Source organism: Pituophis catenifer, unplaced genomic scaffold (assembly GCF_029215685.1).
Source record: "Pituophis catenifer annectens isolate HBS135680 unplaced genomic scaffold, rPitCat1.0.hap2 SCAF_1, whole genome shotgun sequence".
Taxonomy (NCBI): Eukaryota; Metazoa; Chordata; class Lepidosauria; order Squamata; family Colubridae; genus Pituophis; species Pituophis catenifer.
The window spans coordinates 80,995,252-81,013,901 of NW_027256881.1; the positions used below are offsets into that span (position 1 = coordinate 80,995,252).

General features: G+C 38.5%; 1 protein-coding gene across 1 annotated transcript in view; it reads right to left on the bottom strand.

Annotated features, from left to right (window-relative positions):
* Positions 1-15,503, bottom strand: part of LOC139308134 (VIP peptides-like) — a 41,454-nt gene extending 25,951 nt beyond the window's left edge. The window contains exons 1-5 of the mRNA XM_070931587.1: positions 15,397-15,503; positions 12,760-12,900; positions 12,427-12,531; positions 11,051-11,185; positions 10,465-10,557 (exon numbers count right to left, since the gene is read on the bottom strand). Of these exons, the coding sequence (XP_070787688.1) occupies positions 10,465-10,557; positions 11,051-11,185; positions 12,427-12,531; positions 12,760-12,900; positions 15,397-15,503 (581 nt within the window). The remainder of the gene's footprint in view (positions 1-10,464; positions 10,558-11,050; positions 11,186-12,426; positions 12,532-12,759; positions 12,901-15,396) is intronic.
* Positions 15,504-18,650: the final 3,147 nt, after the last annotated feature.

Consider the following 18,650-nt stretch of genomic DNA (forward strand, 5'->3'; position numbering starts at 1 on the left):
CGCCCCTCCTGTTCAACATTTATGTGAAGCCGCTGGGTGAGATCATCCGTGGTTTTGGGGTGAAGTGTCACCTGTACGCTGACGACACTCAGCTGTACATCTCCACCCCAGACCACCCCAACGATGCCCTTGATGTGATGTCTCGCTGCCTGGAGGCCGTGTGGGTCTGGATGGGGAGGAACAGGCTCAGACTCAACCCTTCCAAGACCGAGTGGTTGTGGCTTCCGGCGTCCCGATATAGTCAGCAGGTGCCATCGCTGACTATTGGGGGTGAATCTTTGCCCCCCACAGAGAGGGCTCGCAATCTGGGTGTCCTCCTGGACGCACAGCTGTCTTTAGAAGAACATATGACGGCCATGGCCAGGGGGGCCTTTTATCAGGTCCGCCTGATTCGCCAGTTGCAGCCCTTTGTGGATCGGGACGCCCTCACACCCTTGTTACCTCCCGGTTGGACTACTGCAATGCTCTCTACATGGGGCTCCCCTTGAAGAGCACTCGGAGGCTCCAACTGGTCCAGAATGCGGCCGTACTGGTGGTTATGGGTGCAACCCGTTGCGCCCACGTGACACCCCTCCTGCGCGAGCTGCACTGGCTCCCAGTGGTCTTCCGGGTGCGATTCAAGGTGTTGGTTACCACCTTTAAAGTGCTCCATGGCATTGGACCTGGGTACCTTCGAGACCGTCTTCTGCCACCAATAGCCTCCCACCGACCAGTCCGCTCCCACAGAGAGGGTCTCCTCAGGGTGCCATCGGCCAAGTCATGTCGGCTGGCGACACCCAGGGGGAGGGCCTTCTCTGTGAGAGCCCCAGCCCTGTGAAATGAACTGCCCCCGGAAATTCGTAAGATTTCTGACCTCCGGGTATTTCGCTGCGCACTCAAGACCCTATTGTTCCACCAGGCTGGGTTAGCAACATAATTTTAAATTGGATGTTTTAAATTTTTGGGGTTTTAAATTAAGCCAAATTTATTTAATATTTTTAAATTATTTTAAATTGATGTTTATTCTGTTTTTAATTAGGCTGTACACCGCCCTGAGTCCTTCGGGAGAAGGGCGGTATAGAAATAAAATTATGATGATGATGATGATGATGATGATGATGATGATGATGATGATGATGAATCCTGGCTTGATCCCAGGCAGTGTCGGAGGGAGAAGCGTGTGCAGCAAAGGAAGAGGTGTGGGAGGGCCAGGGATTGAGCTGAGTCACTGAGCCACGCCCCACAAGGGATAAAGGTTATCAGGTTCGCCTGATTCGCCAGTTGCAGCCCTTTCTGGATCGGGACGCCTTGCGCACGGTCACTCACGCCCTTGTCACCTCCCGGTTGGACTATTGTAATGCTCTCTACATGGGGCTCCCCTTGAAGAGCACTCGGAGGCTCCAACTGGTCCAGAATGCGGCCGCGCGGGTGATTATGGGTGCAACCCGTTGTGCCCATGTGACACCCCTCCTGCGCGAGCTGCACTGGCTCCCAGTGGTCTTCCGGGTGCGATTCAAGGTGTTGGTTACCACCTTTAAAGCGCTCCATGGCATAGGACCCGGGTACCTTCGAGACCGACTTCTGCCACCAATAGCCTCCCACCGACCAGTTCGCTCCCACAGAGAGGGTCTCCTCCGGGTGCCATCAGCCAAGTTATGTCGGCTGGCGACACCCAGGGGGAGGGCCTTCTCTGTGGGAGCTCCAGCCCTGTGGAATGAATTGCCCCCCGAAATACGAAAGATTTCCGACCTCCGGGTGTTTCGCTGCGCTCTGAAGACCCTGTTGTTCCGCCAGGCAGGGCTATTAACATAATGTTTTAAATTGGGGTATTTTAAATTTCTGGGATTTTAATTGGAGCCTAATTATTTAATGATTTTAAATTTTAATTGTTGTCGTGTTTTTTGTGTTTTTAAATAGGCTGTACACCGCCCTGAGTCCTTCGGGAGAAGGGCGGTATAGAAATAAAATTATTATTATTATTATTATTATTATAAAAGGGGGTGTAATTGCTCGGCAGGCTTTGTGACGGACAAAAGTTTAAACTCTATAAAGAGTCACATCGTGAATCCTGCACTTCGGCTCAGATATATATTTTGGACTAAACTCTTGTGGATAATTTGTCGCTCTGGAAACGGACTGCAGATAAGGCCTCTCCTGCTTTTTGGGAGTACTAATTGGACTGGACAGGCATTTTACAGGTAGCTGCCAGAACTCTCGTCTGCCAGGACTTCTGGTCTCTTTATACAATAAATTATTGGCAGGCGTGTTTGATATTGCATTTGTCTGTGTGAGGACGGGGGACAGAACATCATCAATGTTCATGATTTGCACAAATACTATTGCTGTTTTATCTCATAGTAAATGATTAACATGTTAATTTAATAATCCTTTAAAATAAATCAGAGTCCTCAAGACTACATAATCAAATGCCAACCATATCATGGTTTCAAAGTCCTGATCAAATGCTAACATACTATATGCTGGTCCAGAACTTGTAAATGAATAATAGCAGCTCCATCAGGCAAGGCCTCAACAAGTCTTCCCCGTAGCTTGTCTTGTGCATCTATTTCTTCCTTATGCTGGAGAAGGTTCCAGAGCATCTTGGACATCATGCTAATATTAACTGTGCTAGGAAAGAAAGAAGGGTAGGGGTTTTTTTTAATATCCTTACTAGAATAAGGATGTTCCCTGGCTGCTGCTGATAATAATGACAGCAACTACAACCTGGTTGGCTGAGTAGCAATCTGGGATATGAATTTGGCAAGTTTAAAAGTAAAGGTAAAGTTCCCCTCGCACATATGTGCTTGTCGTTCCCAACTCTAGGGGCAGTGCTCATCTCCATTTCAAAGCTGAAGAGCCAGCGCTGTCCAAAGACGTCTCTGTGGTCATGTGACCGGCATGACTAAATGCCAAAGGCGCATGGAACGCTGTTACCTTCCCACCAAAGGTGGTCCCTATTTTTCTACTTGCATTTTTTACATGCTTTCTAACTGCTAGCTTTATATTTATATAAATGTATATTTAGTACATATACTAAATTTATATAAATGTATATTTAGTACGTATACTAGTACATATAGTACATGGTAAACTCTTAACTGGGACATAGTTACACAGTTTGGGTGCCTCCTCGTGGCGACCACTGGGGAAGATACAAACGGTGTCTCTGACCCTACATACTGGAGCTAAAACCCAAGCCACCCCTCTGCGAGGCCAACCACCTTGTAGAGGGCTTGCTGCTGGTTACTAACATGACTATAGTATTCAGTCCTGGTCCCCCTGGACTTTTGGACTCCAGCAGTAGAGATGGGAATGCCAATGACACAGGCACCCAAAAATGTACTAGCTTACCATGTACTTACATTGGGAACATTCCCCTAAATTCTTTTGTAAGCTGAGTTTTTTCCCCCCACTTGGTCTTTCAATAAAATTGCTTGGATCATAGCAAAGTCTGGGAAGGAATATCATTCCAGCCAATTCTAACCTGCTCCAATGTCCCCTTCTCATTTTCCTATAAGTCTCACCTACTTTTTGTAACACTTAGAGTGTAAAGATGCCCAGATGCTAGAAGCTTTGGGACATTACTTTAAAAAAAAAAATAATCCGCCTGGGATGCTCATATTTCAAATTCCAGGAAGGAAGGAGAGGAAAAGTCTACAGTTTATAGTTTACTTCATTGTTCACTTGTTATTTGCACGGAAGAATAAAACTCCCCTACAATAGTTAGCTATCATCCACCTACAGAAGGAGATGCAAGGGACTAACATTCTCCCACTGAAGATAAGCAGAGCACCATCAGAACAGCAAGTTACAACTATAAAATATGACTGGCTAGCACCTGTCAATATTAGAAATTGAAGCCCTGGCTACCTATGTTGAAAAATAATTTAGATGAAACAATATTTAGCTTGTCAGTTTCCGGCCTTGAGCTGGCAAGTAGTTTATTTATGGGTGCTGGGCTTTTTCCAGTTGAAAACGATCAATGGCTATTTGAGTAAGTCACGTCTCAAGAGGCTTCACTTGCTGGCTCCACAGAAGCTAGGCTTATCCCTTGAAAAGGTCAGCCAGTAAACCAAACTTTGTGAATCACTTGAGAATCAGGCAGAGTGAGTGTATACACAAGATTTCTACTTCCCACCTTCTGCTTTGCCAGTTTTCTGGGAAAGTAATTTCACCACCAACCCGCATGTGTCTGCATCTCTCTCTCTCTCTCTCTCTCTCTCTCTCTCTCTCTCTCTCTCTCTCTCTCTCTCTCTCTCTCTCTCCCTCCCTCCGTCCCTCCCTCCCTCTGTATCCACATATTCAGTTCAGTGGTGGGTTGCCTCTGGTTCAGTCCGGTTCTATAGAACCGGTAGTAAAACCGGCGGGAGGCTCCGCCCACCTGCCACAATGTCATCACGGGTGATCTGCGCATGCGCAAAAGCTTCTGTGCGAGAAAAACTCTCATTGTGAACCGATAGTAAAGGTAAGTAGAACCCACCCCTGATTCAGTCCATCAAAATATTCCCCTATCTACTATACCTTGCTGGAGTTTTAACCATTGCTCCCAGTGACAAGCCAATGATCCTAACAGTTCCATTCCAAATTCAATCAACTTATTTTCTTATTGTCTAACTCTCCGGAGTGATGCCCTGTGCTTTAGGAACAACATTTTTATGCTGACATTAAGGAAATGCCATTTATTTGACAGTGAAATACCTTGCTTCCATCCAAGCTTGGGCATGACTGTTAAAAGTCAGGACTGCAAGCTTTTATTATACAGATAGTCCCCCACTTACGACCATAACTGAGCCTAATTTTTTTGTTGCTAAGTGAGACAGTCGCTAAGTGAATTTTGCCCCATTTTACGACCTTCCTTGCCGCAGTTGTTCAGTTAGTAGCATGCTTGTTAAGTGAATCTGGCTTCCCCGTTGACTTTGCTTGTCAGAAGGCTGCAAAAGGTGAAGTGATCCTGGGATAACAGCAACATCATAACTATGAAACAGTTGCTTAACACTCAAATTTTGATCACGTGACCATGCCGCAACAGCCATAAGTGTGAAAAATGGTCATAGTCACTTTTTTCAGTGATATGGTAACTTGGTCACTAAATGAACTGTTGTAAGTTAAGGATTGCTTGCATAATGATGGAAGACAGCAAAATGCTGCCAGGTTTCAGATGGATACCTTTGTGCTTTATTGCTGCATATTTCTGAAATATCTTGCTGCTTCTCCCGTAAGGCGGAGTTAGCAGGGATGAGGAAAGGACAATACAGAAACCCCTGAATTATCCAGCAAAGAGCCTAAGTCGTTTTCTGAATTGAGTCTAAACAGCAACTTTTGATGTATTTTGCTTCTCTGCATTATTTGTCTTTACTGAAACTGCAGGCAATCAAAGCAACAGACTTACAGCATCAGAAGGCAGAGAATCTGTATCAGTTAAACCAGCATACATGTATAGTCCGATCACTCTAAAGTTATTATTTACAGTGTAAACATCCATTTTTATTATGTAAGAAACATAAATATCACAAATTTCACTCCACAATATATATTCGTTTTGGTTTTAAATAATGAAACCATCTCTTTGAAATACTATGAGAAACTCAAAAAATAGCTTGATCTTTTTTTTTAAGATTTTTTTTTTCTTTGCAGGAATTTTTGCAGGATTTTTTTTTTTATGAGTCATCTTCAGGGGTCCTGGAGAGAGAGAGAGAAAAGAAAACAACAAAAAAACATATCAGCTTAAGTGTTTAATACACTTTAATGAAGAGCGATGATATTTCTTAAAAATTTGGTCTTGCTAATTAACAACTGCTAGATGGATTCAAGTTTTTACGTATTCCCAGAAATGGGAATTTGATTTATAATTCCTATTACAATGTCTCCCCTAGAATAAAGGTGGGTGCAAAGTTATAAACACCGGACCACATGGATCCCTCAGCCTCTTTTGGTACCTTCCGCCCACAATCACCCGCCTGAAATGTTTTGACAAACTGAATGGCTGCACCATGATTTTCTGCTGGGTTCTATTTTTTCTCAAAATAAAAAGTTAAAATATATATATTATGCCAGTAATGTTTAATCCAGAGGTGGTATTCAGCAGGTTCTGACCAGTTATGGAGAACCAGTAGTGGAAATTTTGAGTAGTTCGGAGAACCGGTCAATACCACCTCTGACTGGCCCCACCCCCATCTATTCTCTGTCTCCCGAGTCTCAGCTGATCAGGAGGAAATGGGGATTTTGCAGTAACCTTCCCCTGGAGTGGGGTGGGAATGGAGATTTTACAGTATCCTTCCCCTGCCACGCCCACCAAGCCACGCCCACAGAACCAGTAGTAAAAATGTTTGAATCCCACCACTGGTTTAATCTGATCATTAAAAAAATATGAAACCCACCAATTTAAGGAAAGGGGATGAAAATTCCGGTCCCACCTCTGTGATGATGTAATTGTACCCTGTTTCACCGAAAATAAGGCATCCCCTGATAATAAGTCCAATCGGGCTTTTGAGTGCATGCGCTAAAATAAGCCTCCCCCTGAAAATAAGCCCTTCCCAAAAACGCAGAGCTGGAAATTGGGTAAGATGGCAAGAGGAGGTCTGTCTTGCTCCACGTGCCCCAAAATAATAAGACCTCCCCCCCAAATAAGGCCAAACGCTTATTTCGGGGCTCAAAAAAATATAAGACAGGGTCTTATTTTCAGGGAAACATGGTACTACTGTCATATTGCCTTCCAAACAATGATTTGGAAAAGTACAACTCCTGACAACCAAACAGTCAGATATTCTTGTTCTGAAAGATCCCCTAATTCTGTCAAGTTGGTTGGGGATGGGGATGTGATCGGTAATAGAGTTAGGAGGGATTTGTTAATGTATTCCACCTCTCCTGCACAATCTACTGGAGATTGTGTGCTGGGTCAATTCCATTTCCATGTCAAGAAGAAAATTATATTTAAAACAAATTAAGTAAATAAAAACTTTTCTTGATACAGTTTTTCTGTAGGCTGAGTGGATTTTTTTAAGTCAACTTTTTGAGCTGGGTTTTCTTAATTAATGTTCTAAAACTTGCAAGCTCCCCACTTTTGTTGATATAAGACTCTTCTATTAGTCTGAGAGATTTTATCCTTAACAGTAATACTAACAACAACAACAACAACAACAACAATATCACATGTTGCTTGTGCTCTAGAAATTCAATTCAATAAGACATCACTTTCTTAGCATTTCTGTAATCCAGCCAAACCAGAAATTGTGCAAATTGCATTATAAGGAGATCTATGACCAACCAGCACATCTCACTTTATGTATGATTTCCCTGAATCTGCACACAAAGTCTTTTATAGTGCTGATGGCTTCAATATGGGAATACAGGCAATACACTTCTAAGGATGTTATTAAATCATAATGCTTCTTCTGTATGCTTTGTCATAAAGGCTGGGATAGTGGATTAAACATCTTCCAGTGATGACAGATGTCTAGCCATTGATCATGCTAACTGGGTTGATGGGAGCCAAAGTCCAAAACAATTGATGCCGCTGAAGGAATCATTACAACTACACTTAGATGCTGGATCCTCACATTGAAATAAAGGAAGAACCACAGTTTTTTTTTTATTTTTTTGTTTTTTTTTAATTTGATTTATATGCCGCCCTTCTCCGGAGACTCAGGGCGGCTTACAATGCTTTAAGCAATAGCCTTCATTCTTTTGTATATTTTATACAAAGTCAGCTTATTGCCCCCACAAACTGGGTCCTCATTTCACCTACCTTAGAAAGGATGGAAGGCTGAGTCAACCTTGAGCCTTGGAGAGATTCGAACCAGCAGAAATTGCAGGCAGCTGTGTTAATAACAGGGTGCACTAAACCCTTGTACTATCAAGGCTCTTGGACAAAATCCTGGGAAAGTAGCATCCAGAAGAAGCTACTCTGTTTTCCAGACAAAGGAGAGAAAATTCATTTTGTTCTTCCCTTCATTTCTAGAGCCTAAATTGCTTATTTTCATCTCTTCTAAGACCTCTTAGAATTCTGAACATGGATAGTTCTTATAGAACCTTTAGTAGAAAGTAGCTGAAGGAAGATAGAAACTAAATAAATTCTTGAAAGATTCTGCTCTGATCTCTGTAGTATTTCTTACATCACCATCTTTAAATATAAAAGTACCAATTGCGTGCATTTTGTTTGCCCCATTTGTATAACATTGTTCTGAGCTGTTGATCCTATCGGTTGACTTTCATGGCAGCTGCTGAAAGACTAGTCTCTCTTTTGGAACAGGAAAAAATATAGAGGATTATTTCATTTTACAGGATGTTCTTTAAAATCCAAGCTCATCCAATAAAACTGGATGGTGGAAGATTCAGATGAGCTGAAAAAAATACTGCTCACAAAGTATATAGTTCCATTCAGGAACTTACTAGAAAGAGTAGTCTTGAAGGTTACCACCAGACAGCTTTAAAAGGGGATTAAACAAAATCATGGTTGATAAGGCTATTAATGGCCATTGCCCTATATTGACTCCAGTATCAGATATATATCTGTTCAATACTTGTTGCTCAGGAACAGTAGTGGGGGAAAATGATGCCTAGAAGTAGCTGTTATGATTTGTAGATGGATTAAATTGATCTCCTTGGAAGCAGAATGCTGGGTTAGATAGTGTTTAAGCCTGATCCACCATGCTGCTTTTTATGTTCCAATGCTACATGTATAGTCCAATCTAATGTCTTTTAAGTAGGATTTGATATTTCCACACTTGTCAAGACACGGTTCTTCCCTACCCTGGCTACCACAATGTGTGCACCGGTAACTGAACATCATATCAGGGGGAAGCAAATCAAAGGCTATAGAGCATGTTTAGAACTAAATTAGTCAATATGTATCGCCTCATTTAGTATTTTTTTATCCGTTCTGCCATAATATTCATAAATATTTTATAATCTGAATTTAACAGTGAGATTGGTCTATAATTCTTAATTTGTTTATTGTCAGTGCCTTCCTTAGGGATCAGGGTGGTACCTTTGCTTCCCTCAAGACTTCATTACATATTTCCAATAGTAATAATTCTATCGAATCTCCTAAGCGTTTATAAACTTCCCCTGGCAATCCATTTGGGTTTTTTGTTTTCGAATTGTTTCTTTAAGTTCGGATAATGTTATTTCCGTATTTAGACATAAATTTTGTTTACATATATTTGATCAAGTAGGAATATCTGGGAATATATGAAGAGAGTTAAGATTTGTGTATTGTCAGAACAATGTTGAATTGTACAATTATTATGGACGTATTCTTGTTACAGATGTATTTGTATTTTAATATTTTAAATTGTAATAAAGTTTTTTTGACATTAAAAGAAAAAGAAAAAAAAGAACTAAATTAGTCAATATTGGATCCTGACAAGCTTGCCTGGCTGGCTAGTAGTCTAAATAGTAACATGTTTGTTAAGATATTGCATGGCCAATATTTTGAACTAGGTTCAAAATAGTTGTCTGACATGAGGGCCCACATATAGATACTTTCCCCAGATATGTCAATTCCCACCATTTATGTCTGATAAGATTCTTTGTCTCACTAAACTCCATCTCCAACAAAAGATCTAGACAAGGCTGTCCATTTTAATCATATTCCATTGAAGAGGATATTTTCCTTCATTGATCGCTTTTGACTGGCTTAATGCAGAACAGCTCACTGCTTTGAAACTATTGCATAATTTCAATCTCACATGTATGGGGAACTCATAGTTTGAGACTGACTGACACGTAATCAAGCTATGAGGCAATAATTTGTAAATGCAGGTCTGGTATGTCAGGATAAACTTTGGGGATTGTCAGCTACAGATTCAGTTTCAATTAATCAGAAGGATATGAAGGAAAAAGCTATGGATTATCCATCTATCCATCTATCCATCTATCTATCTATCTATCTATCTATCTTTCTATCTATCTATCATCTATCTATCTATCTCATTAAAGGTAAGTGCTTGTGCAAAAAGCACAAAAAAAATCTTCAAAAAAATGATTCTCACCTTAATGAAGGAGGAGACACACTGAGCTACAGCACCTTAATATTCAGTTTAAGAAAAATCCCAGGAAACTGAGTAAATTAACCATATCAAACTACTAATTTTCATTAGCTTACATATATTGAAGCCCTGCAATTATCTTCTTGTGATATGAAGTTATATAATTTAAGATATATATATATATTTGCAGATGGGGGAAAGGAGTAGCCACATCGTGGGTGTCAAGGATTGAAGGACAGATGGTTTCTGTGGTTGGAAACAAATTTCAACCTACCAGTGGGAGGTGGTTCGGAAGACCCAGATAATCTACAGCAGTGGTTCTCAATCTGTGGGTCGCAACCCCTTTGGGGGTCGAATGACCCTTTCACAGGGGTCGCCTAAGACTATCGGAAAACACATATTTTCAATGGTTTTAGGAATAATTTTATGGTTGGGGGTCACCACAACGTGAGGAACTGTATTAAAGGATCGCGGCATTAGGAAGATTGAGAACCACTGATCTACAGTGACATCACCATAATTTTCTAAGAAGGCTGGTTCAAGCAATTTTACTTCAGCCTGAAGGTTGGGTTGGTTGGGATCTTCTTGACTAAATGGCAGAGAAACAATGCACATTTTGTTGAATCCCTAGGAGTGAATTAATCTTAGTGCTTTTGCTCTTCTATTGTGCCAAACATTATAGGTCTTTATTGAAAAGATACAACTCAAGTAGTTTTTTTTTATATAAAAAGACGTATAGCTATTCTATGGAAACATAGTAAAAGGCTTTTTATTTAGTAATTATCAAACTACTATTTGAGTTAGGTCTCCAATTCTTTGCTAAATAATTCCTTTGCATGCAGAAAGATGTCAAAAAATAACAAATAGAAAACGCAGAGGTCATGTTCACCTTTCTTTCAGTACAAAATCTACTGTGGTTTAAAACTATTTTTATTATAATTTGTCCTCAAATTATAATAAAATAACAGAAAGCTGCTGTTATTAAGTGGTTTTCCATGCATTAAAAAGAAGATTTTGTTCATGGGTTATTACTGTCTGATCCTTTTAAAGCCCAGATATTTTTAGGCATTTCCTCTGCCTACCTTTTATTCCCAGCTAGAACAGAGTCCAGGTACTTCTTCACCGCCATCTGTTTTCGTAAACGGCTGTAGTTGTCAGTGAAGACAGCATCTGAGTGACGTTTGACTAGCATCTGCTCATCAAGGGGGTTGTTGTTTCTGCAAGTAAAAAAGGAGTTGCAGGAAGCATATTAATGCTCAAGCCTCTCAGAGACTAGGCCAGTCAACATTCATACTTTTATTGTAATTCTCACTTTTTTAAAAAACAAAACAAAACAGCACAAGCCCTTGTCTTGATCTTACCCTCTGGTTAAATGTTTCTTGGGTTTATGAACACATTGACTCTGAAGGGAAATCATAGCTAGAATGGATATCCAAGTATAAACTGTGGAATCTGGACCATGTGGCAAATAATTATTTTTTTATTGGTCTTGAAAATAGTATCTGGCTTCCTAAAGATCCACAAAGTATCCAGCATATTTAACTGCAACAGTGGAATGCCTGCATATGAATTATTGACTTCGCTTTTTCAGTATAAAAAGCAGAAGACCTAAGGCACAGGATGTTTCTGGGCATATGGTCTGCTTTACCAGAGGCATCTGAGTTCTTAATTGATTTGTTCACAGTTTAATTGATTTGTTCACAGTTTACTCAATGTAACTGGTTTGTACCTAATGCAAAGTCATAATGGGCAAGTTTTCACATCACCACCATTTTGTAAACAGCATACTCTCAGAGCTTTTCCTAAATTCTAGCTTCAGAAATTTCCAGCAATGATCTCTCTCCCTCTCCCTTTCCCCCTCCCTCCCTCCCTCTCCCTCCCTCTCTCTCTCTCATTTTCCAACCTCAACTTCTTAAATAAATGTATTCATGTGTTAGATTTATATCACACCTCCCCTCCCCGCCAGGAACTCAAAGAATCATGTAGAACAATGCTCTAACTTTTTTCTCTCAGGCTCAGCCTGGCGATCTCCTACATCATTGGTGTCAAGCAAATCCATTGTAAAACACCCATAGTTTCTGTATGGTCTTTAAAGCTAACCCCACATATAGTCTATTGCGTCAGCTAGTCAAAACACAAGTAACTGCGAGAAGGGCCTCCCATTCCAGGAAAGGTCATGACTGTTGTACCAGATGGAGTTGCATAGTCTTCCTTGCCAAATCTGCTACCTCTCCTTTTTGCAATAACAAGAAACAGTGTAATAATATACTGTAAATATCTCTTCACTATAATTCAAATTTCTAAATGCACTGCTAGGTTCAGTTAAAGGTTTCTTCTTCACCATCTCAAACCTCTTTATCATTAATACAAAATATGAAAAATTACAAACTTCTGGATCACATGAACCATATAGGAATATTTAAAGGTAACCTGCACTGGGGAAACACATGGTACTTACTCAACCCTTTTTCCAATTAGGGATTCCAAATACTTCATTGCAGAAAGTTGACCCAAAAGTTTGCTGTAGCCACTTGTAAAGAGTCCATCAGCATGTCTTGTATTTCTATAATGGATTTAAAATCTATGATCAATATTATTATACAGAAATGAAGATTAACATTTACTGGTGATATGCACAAAAATTGCTATGAATTCACTCCTTGTTGCAGAGTCTTTGTTTCAAACAGGACAAACAGAACTACAGAGCAGAAAGCATCAGTGAATTTATCAACATTACTTTACAAAGACTTCCCCCCACCCCCCAATGTTTATTAGAATTCAAAAGTTTTACCTGTCAATAGCTCTGGACATATCAAAATAGAACTCTTCATTTTCAGGCAGAGTAGTCTGAAGAATATCAGCCTCGGGTTTTAATGAAATTTGGGTGCCATCAGATTCACTTTGTTCATCAAATGGTATTCTGTTTCCTAGTCTGAGAAGGGTTGGAGGAAGGAGAATAGGATGGTAGACAATTTTGAGAATGATTTGGAAGGAGAGCATTCTCACAGGCAAGGACTTCGAAGATACTTTAAAGTTACCTATTCATGTCATAATGGTGGCATACCTTTGCATTGCCTAAAAGCAGAAGAAAACCATGCTGTGCTCTCTGAGATTTTGAATCATTTGCTTAACTGAGTGATATAGATCAATTACTTAAATATGGATAATTTCATTGAGATAAGCTATGTGGAAAAAGAACACATACATCTGACAGTCAATATATATGAACTAAAGTCCCCATTCTAATCTTAAAATAAAACAGGAAAGGGGTTGATTTCTGGGACCATATTAGATCAGGAACTCTTTGCAAATCCTGATTTATTGTTATGTATTTCTTAAAAATAGCTAGCTAGCTAAATGATAGATAGATAGATAGATAGATAGATAGATAGATAGATAGATAGATAGATAGATAGATAATCCTAAATATTTCCTTAACACTTTTCCCAGAACTAATAAAAAACTAAACACAAAACAAAAGTTTCAGAATTGCTCTATGAACTATGTCTTGGCAGATGTGATGGATTAATATTAAAGGCAATAAACAAGCAGGTGATTTGATATAATATAGCCATAATATAGCAATAATTTCCCTTTCATGAGAAATCCTTTTCTGCATCAAAAAAGAAATCTGAAAATTTTTTAAAAAATGTTAACATAATTAGTAAATGTGAGCTAGCAATTTGCCCCATCCTGCTTCTGATTTGTTCACTTATTATGATTAGTTTAAATAAATAGGGCTCCAGTTAATTTGTGGACCAGACATGTTAATGTGTGCGTTATACATGCAGGGTTGATGTTAGCTAGTCCAGACAAGCACAACCAGGGGTACTAGTTCTATCTTTATTATAAGGTCAGAGACTTTTGCAAGACTGAAAATATTTTTCAGAATACTTTTACCCTCTGAAAAACTAAGGAGTTCCTTTTCAGACACGTTCTCTTCTTCAGACTCCAATTTTAGTTATCAGACTGTTTTCTTGGCTGTGGCTCTTCCCTCCTATCTGTCAAAGTCATTCCCACATACCATTACATAACAGAATAATAGAGTTGGAAGGACCTTGGAGATCTTCTGATCCAACCCCCTGCTCAAGCACGAAACCATATATCATTTCAGACACATGGTTGCCCAATCTCTTCTTTAAAATCTCCAGTGATGGAGCCCCCCACAACTTTTGAAAGGAAGGCATTCCACTGATTAATTCTTCTAACTGTCAGGAAATTTCTCTTTATTTATAAGTTCTGTCTTTTATAATTTCCATCTATTGCTTCTTGTTCTCCTTTTAGGTGCTTTGGAAAATAGATTGACCTCACCCCCACCCACACTTTGTAGCAGCCCCTTAGATATTGGAACACTGTTATCATGTCATCCCTAGTCCTTCTTTTCATTAAATTAAGCACTCCCAATTCCCACAACCCTTCTTCATCTGTTTTAGCTTCCAGTCCTCTAATTATCTTTCTTGCTCTCTTTCTAGAGTCCCAATGTCTTTTTTATAATGTGGTGACCAAAACTGGATGCAAAGTAATTACATGAATAATATACCGCTTTTTGGACAAAGTAGTGCAACTTCCATAATTCTAATCTAGATTACAATACTGATGTTTCCTTTTGATCTGCCATCTAAGTACTAACCAAGCCAACCCTGCTTCATATCTTAAGATTTATAATAAAATGCTTTCTGAATATCTCAAATATCTCGAGACTTATTGCTAAGGGAAGTCTAAGTGAAGGTGTGTCACTTAAGTGAAGGTAAAGGTGTATCACTTTATTGAAGGTTTTTCTTACGTGTGATATAGTAATGTGTACTCTTTTATATGAATGAAACCATGCAAAACAAGCTTAGAATCCAGATCCCAGAGCACCAAATTTATGACAACTATTCAAGTTTCTCATAAACAAATATAGGGACTACTTTAACAATTTTCCAAATAATTAAGAACATCTTCTTTATATTCACGAGCTAGCAGCTGCATAATGACATTACCTGCTTACAGTTGTATGTGCATTTGCATACATGGAAATCTACCTCCCCAACACACACACTAACCCCAGCCTTGAGTTTAATACTTTAAAGACACCCAAACTGAAGGGTGATAAATCTCTATTGTTATTGTTTTTTAAAAAATATTTACTGAACTAGTTTATCTTTTCTATCCTACTCCGTGTATACAAGTAAAATCCAATTGCAATAGCTCAAAAATACCTAATTCATTTGCCTAAATAAATACTCCGGTATCTTTTTGTTAAAGAGTAAAAAGTAGTATAATATTCTTCAGATGACTTTGGGACAGTGAAAGCAATATTTGCCATAAGACTTGGCTATCAACACAAGTAAAAATTTATCTTATTTAAGTCCGTAGGATTCAAGTAGTTCTTAAATTTACAAATCATGTTATCAGTTGTAGGAGAGGTTGCTTAGGGTTTTCTTACCTTATAGCTGAGTATGATCCTAAAGGAGGCAAGGCAATGGCTTGAGAGCAGAAAACATAGAGGAATGTAAAAAAGAGGAGAAAATGGGAGCTACTTCTGTGTTCCATCTCTTTTGACCTGGATTGGCAAAAATGACAGAAATAAGCCCTTCGTGCTACCAGTGTCCAATGCTTGATAAATAAATATCTTGTCAGAAGTAGACTTTTGTGGAAAATCAGTACCATTGATATGGAGAGGGAGGGAGGGAGGGAGGGTGGGTGGGTGGGAGGGAAAGAGAGAGAGAGAGAGAGAGAGAGAGAGAGAGAGAGATTTATAGTAAATGAGATCTACAGAAGATATAGATGTAAATGTAGGTGTAGATATATAGATCTCTCTTTCTCCCTCCCTCCCTCCCTCCCTCCCTCCCTCCTGTGCTCATTTATAGCTTAAAATATGAATTAAGAATGTGGACTAGACATTTTCATTAAAATACTCAAGAGGCCAGAAATTTCTTCATAGTGAATATCTGAGATAGGAATTGTTATGCAGGTCTACACAGAAGACTCTACTGATTTATACAGAGAAACTGTTACTAGTAATTTGAAGAACACCAATAATATATTGAATATTATAGCTATGCTCGGCTACTTGATAAATGCTTTCTTTCATGAGGTTAAGCATATGGCATGCAGAGAAATTTTAAATGAATCCTGACATAAAAAAGCAATGACGGAAGTTGAGGTACAGAGGATATGGGGGGTGGGGTGGAAATAGAGTGATTGACAGATAAACAATTTTCCTAATTATATATAATTAAAGTGTCAAAATATTAACTTAGATCATCTTGATTTTCAAAGTAATTTTACCCTGTTGTTAAAAATAGCATCAAAGAACTTGTATTAGCTGCATTTGCTTTGAAGTTATGACAGAAAATAGAGCTAAACATTTGAAACACCAGTAAACTCATTGAAAATTAGTCCATAACATCCACATAAAGAGCTCTGAGATTAGAGTCAAGAAAGAGGAAAAAACTTGTTGATGGTGATCCATTTTCCTGAAAATATCTATCCAAGGCAGAGTGTGATCAAATAAAGCTTCTCTTATAAAAAACGTATAAATCTTCAAGCTGCTACAAAATGTTGTTTTGACTGCCATAGTCTAACACAGCTTCCCCTCAGGAATATCTTCACATTGTTCTGCAACTGAAATTGTATGCGACAAATTGTGGTTTATTTCATTGTTTTAAAAAAGTATTCATTTTGTCTGATCACAAGAATAGAGTAAATATAAAAAAAATTATAGAGAATACTACTGAAATTTAAGTGAATAATTTTAGAGAAATGGAAGCTAAACTACATATTTCTCCACTACTCTTTAAATATGTGAATGTGAAAAATGATGGGGGGAAAGTCTTCATGATTTATTTAAAAAGTTTTAAATTGCATATAAATATAAAGGAAATAGTTTAAATGATCAGGAGGAGGTGGATGAGTATTCCCTTTTATTCAAGGAAAAGGGAAATGCAAAAAGAATATGAAATAATGACTATGAAATATGCATTTTTTAAAAGAGAAACTTTTGTTATTTGAGCAATCAGAAAATCATCCCAGAAGAGAAATTCATATTTTGAATTCATTTTCAGCCTTCTTACACTACATTGTGATAACTGCATTATTATTAAATCATACCAACTCCACATACATATAGAAAATCTAAAATAGGTAAGGAAAAAATATATATTTCTCTAGACTGAAATGAACAAATATCAACTTTTACTTACAAAGCCAGAAGATGGACTTTTGGATTCTTCAAAAATACCGTAAGGGTAGCTTTTGCACAAGGGAGACTTGGAGCTCTCCTTGGTGCTGAATTTCTCTTCAACGTGCCACACTTTCTTCTTCCGATACTGAGCACAGTACTCAAAGGCAAGTATCTGGTCTGCTGGTCTGAAGTTTACCAGCCTGCTTTTCTTTGCGCTTAGTGCAGCCTTTCCAGCTGCCTCATTTAATAGGTTTATATACACAGGACCACTTTTCCACTTCAGAAACAGCTATCGCATTATGCAGGAGACGTCACATTCCCCAGGGGGTGTATGGAAATATCCATCATGGTTTTGTTAAGGATATTATGAGACAAAGGAAGTTCATATTTAATTCAAGGGAAGGCACCCCCCCCTCCCTGATTAGTCGATTTATCACTTGACTGATGAACAACTCAAGATGAGTAACATTGGGCCAAGCAAAGTGTTCAACTGCTTTTGGGAATGTGGAATTGAAGCTGGTAAGACAGAAAACTTATCAACTAATATTGATTGTGATGGGTACCCCTTTCCAAATTCCTTGAGGAGAAAGATGGTTACAAGAGTCTAGCATTCATATAGAAAATCAGTCAGAATTGTAAGAGAAATTGAAAGATGTTTGATATTTTCAAAGTCATTGCATTTGTTTGAATTCTATCACCTATAGTTGAGGTATGTATTAAGATGAATTTTAGGAGGTTAAACAAATATGATATGAAAATATACTCAAGCGTTCTAGCTTGCAAAACAGTTCTGAAGTAATGCACATGTGACTTTAAAGGTGCATGAGGAAGAAAAAGAATTATCTTCCTAAGTAGAATTTCCTACTATTCTCAATTTTAGCAGAAAGAATGTTTCCTTTTAATTTTTATGGTTTGTGAATAGAGTAAGAGAGAATACTGGCCTCTCTTTCTTTTTGAATTATCAGTAGGCCATATTCAAGTCACAATGCTAAATGGTTAGCTAAGCCTTCTTGAATATTTTGAGAATATTTCCTCTGACAATTTTTCTAGAGTTATATCTAGCTTAATTCTTTGAAAACTAGTCTACTTTCTTGAAAACTAACAATACCACTACAATTGTTCTAAGATCTGAAATGTAAATTTAAGTTATCTGCTGAGTTTACATGGGACATGATTGATATTTGTCATGCTTTGAATCCTGGTATATTCCTACAGGTATAAATATTTATCATCATCTGCTTTCTCATTTTAAATACAGTATTTTTAATTGTTTCATCAATAGAACACAAGCTGGACCTTGTATCTATAAGTCAAACCAAATAATGGTAATTTATTATTCAATTTACACATCAGACTTGCAAGAATCAGCTAGGCACATCTAAAACAATTTAAAGAAAAAAATATCAGGAATTTAAGGAAATGTTCCTCAACAGAATGTTCATCTCTGTTAAACACCTAATTGTAGGATAAAGATGTAATTAATTTGAGATACAGATGAAAATATGTATGATGTA